Here is a 3,336-nt window from a genome sequence, read left to right as displayed (position 1 = left end):
GTTTTTATATAAAATATAATAACTTTAAGTAATAAGATAACATAAAATGATATATATATATATATATATATATATATATATATATATATATATATATATATATAAACAGACATCGAGCAAGTAACTAGAAGCTGCAAAATGAGTACAAGTAGAAGCATTAAAACTGACAGATTACAAACATGAAAATGGATTACTACACCAATCATGTCACACCATATTAGAGTTGTCCTTCCTGTTTTTCATCCATAGGAACAATGTGGACTGAATGATATCATCACATTTAGCTGGGGGTGTCTTAGAATCATTAAACACTTTATCATTCCTTTGTTTCCAAATACCCCACAGAACACCATAACAAATCCACAAGAGCAACCTCCTTTTACTTTGATTATTCGACCAATTGTTGACAAAATCCAGCAACTCGACCACGGTTCTTATTGGGGGCATTATCACACCGCACCATTTAAAGATCCAGCTCAGTACTTTAGTTGTATATTTACACCCAACCAAAACATGATCGGAATCTTCTTCCCATTCATCACAAAGACTACATTTTATATCTCCCACGGAGACCCCCCGTTTTACTAGTGCTAACTTTGTTGGACTTTTTCCCAGCCATGCCCTCCATATAAAGCAAACCACCTTTACTGGAATTTCACGAATCCATTCGAATTTCCTCCCAGAAATAGGTAAGCTCATGTCTCAAATTTTCCGTAGCGCATTGACAACATAAATGCCATCCGAAATCAGCCTACAGGTCCAAGATTCAAACGTAGAATTTATTCTTTTACATAAAATGTCCTCAGATGCTATGTTCTTTTTTCTCTGCTCTTTACATACCCCGACAATATTTTTCCAAGTACCTGGTAGTCGATTATTAGCATAATAGTCATCTGGTTTTGAGTTCAAATTATGTATACCCTTAATAACTGCAGCCCAAATTGTTGATGCTCCAGTCCTCAATTTCCACAACCACTTAACCATTAAGGAGATATTCAAAGATTTGATCGTTCCCATGCCTAGACCCCCAGCCTCTTTAGATGCAGTGACGATATCCCATGCGACCCAGTGGATCTTCTTTTTATCTCCAGAATTTCCCCACAGAAACTGCCTTCTTATGCTTTTGAGTTTGTCAATAACCCCTTGAGGTGCAACAAATAAAGAAAGAAAATATGTGGGCAAATTCCCCAACACCGATTGTACCAAGGTCAGCCGGCCCCCGAATGAGAGAGTTTTGTACTTCCATTTCGATAGTTTCGCATGAAACTTGTCAATAACGGGACTCCAATGTTTAATAAGATTCATGTTTGCCCCTACGGGTACCCCCAAATAGTTGAAGGGTAGTTTTGCCGGTTCACACCCGAGAGGTCTTGCACGCCTTTGTAACCTCTTGTGTGCTTACACCAACTCCAAATACTCATGATTTATTGAAATTCACCTTCAAGCCCGATGCAACATGAAAGCAATGAAGAATTCTCGACAAATTTTTATATTATCCTCCGACCACTCACCAAGAAATAACGCATCATCCGCGTATAGTATGTGAGATATGACCGGCCCTCCATTTGGAATTTTAATTCCATTAAAAACACCTCTTTCACAAGCTGCCCTCATAGATACCGATAGTCCCTCCATAGCAATGATGAAAAGAAATGGGGAAAGCGGGTCTCCTTGTCGGACACCCTTTGTGATGGGGAATTCATCCGTCGGGCAACCATTGATGAGTATTGATGATTTTGCAGATTCCAAACACTCCTTAATCCATCCTCTCTAAATGTCTCCAAAGCCCATTGATTTCATATTTGCATCCAAAAACCCCCCAATTAATAGAATCAAACGCTTTGTTAAAGTCGTCCTTGAATAGAAACACCTTGTTCTTCGTCGCCTTGGCCCACGAGCACACCTCATTGACAACAAGCAGACCATCAAGTATATTCCGCCCCTCCACATAAGCAGATTGTACCTCATGTATACAATTTCCCAGTACCATCTTAAGCCTGCTTGCTAGAAGCTTGGAAATGATTATATATATGGAGCCTATGAGACTTATGGGTCGATAGTCACTGAGAAAGGATGGGTCTTTATTTTAGGAACTAGGGATATAAAAGAGGAATTACACGATTGAACAATCCTCCCATGCCTCTCAAAATGTTTTACCACTGCAGCTATGTCACCAAACAGTACATCCCAATATTTTTTATAGAATTTGAACGAAAAGCCATCTGGTCCCGGGGCCTTCTCATTACCACAAGCCCAGACCGCTTCTTTTATTTCTTGGAGGGTAAAAGGGGTTTCAAGCAGCTCGTTGTCAGTCGGAAGGATCTGCTTGAAATGTCTGCTAACAATTTTAGGTCTGGAAGGCCATCTCAAGGAAACAGGGGCTGTGAAATTTAATACCATCTATCAGTACACCAGTTCCCATTTATCATAATACCATCGATCCCGTTTTTCCTGTTGTTGCTGTTCACATACCCATGAAAATATCTGGTGTTCTCATCACCATCCACAGCCCATTTGATTCGTGATTTCTGTTTGATGTCTAACGCCTTCAATTTCTCTATTTCCGCCACCTTCTTAAAGCTATATCTTCTTTGCTCAAGCTCCACTTCTGTAAGGTTTCTCTTTTCTGCCTCATGATCTAATCTTTCGACAACGAGTTTATGATTATGTAGATTTGCTTCCTCTTTTGGATGGTTAGCAGCCCTGCATTCCTTAATACCCTTCTTGACATGTTTTAGCTTGGTAGCTAGGTATTGGTCTGGAGTACCAAAACCCACAAAGCTATTCCAACTGGTGATGAACGCCTTTTCAAATCCGTCTCTAAGCATCCAAGAACTGAACAATTTAAACGGAGGACTGCCAAAGTTACGTCTACAGTTCGATAGAAGAATCGGACAATGGTCTGATAGTTCTCTAGGTAATGCTGTGACAGTGACATTAGTGGCAATGTCAAGGAAACAGGGGTTGTGAAGGAAGCGATCCAGCTTACTTAGCTTTGCATCGGCGTCCCTAAAACAGGTGAATTGAAATCCTCCCATCTTTGGCTCCATTATCGTAAACGTAAATGAGTATCTAAAAGAATACGTAAATAAATGTGTGTAACCGAAAACGTAAATAAATGTGTAAATGTAAACGAGAATGTAAATAAATGCGTAAATGTAAATTAAAACGTAAATAAATGCATAAATGTAAACGTAAATGTGAATAAGTGCTCAAATGTAAATGAGAATGTAAATAAATACGTAAACTTAAACGAAAACATAAATAATTGTGAAAAACATATAGGTAAATGTAATTTAAAGTACTAATAAATGTAAGACATAACACAAACATAAA

The 3,336-nt window shown here is 38.6% G+C and overlaps 2 protein-coding genes across 2 annotated transcripts; both read right to left on the bottom strand.

The window, feature by feature from the left end:
• Nucleotides 1-207: 207 nt before the first annotated feature.
• LOC145029766 (uncharacterized) lies at nucleotides 208-699 on the bottom strand. Its single transcript, XM_078978233.1, has one exon. The coding sequence runs from the start codon at nucleotides 697-699 to the stop codon at nucleotides 208-210; it is 492 nt and encodes a 163-aa protein (XP_078834359.1).
• Nucleotides 700-2,390: 1,691 nt separating this feature from the next.
• LOC145029763 (uncharacterized) lies at nucleotides 2,391-3,050 on the bottom strand. Its single transcript, XM_078978232.1, has one exon. The coding sequence runs from the start codon at nucleotides 3,048-3,050 to the stop codon at nucleotides 2,391-2,393; it is 660 nt and encodes a 219-aa protein (XP_078834358.1).
• Nucleotides 3,051-3,336: the final 286 nt, after the last annotated feature.

Source organism: Lactuca saligna, chromosome 2 (assembly GCF_052625555.1).
Source record: "Lactuca saligna cultivar CGN05327 chromosome 2, ASM5262555v1, whole genome shotgun sequence".
In the NCBI taxonomy this organism is placed as follows: Eukaryota; Viridiplantae; Streptophyta; class Magnoliopsida; order Asterales; family Asteraceae; genus Lactuca; species Lactuca saligna.
Note: the sequence above shows the minus strand (reverse complement) of the source record. Positions and strands in the feature narration are given on the sequence as shown.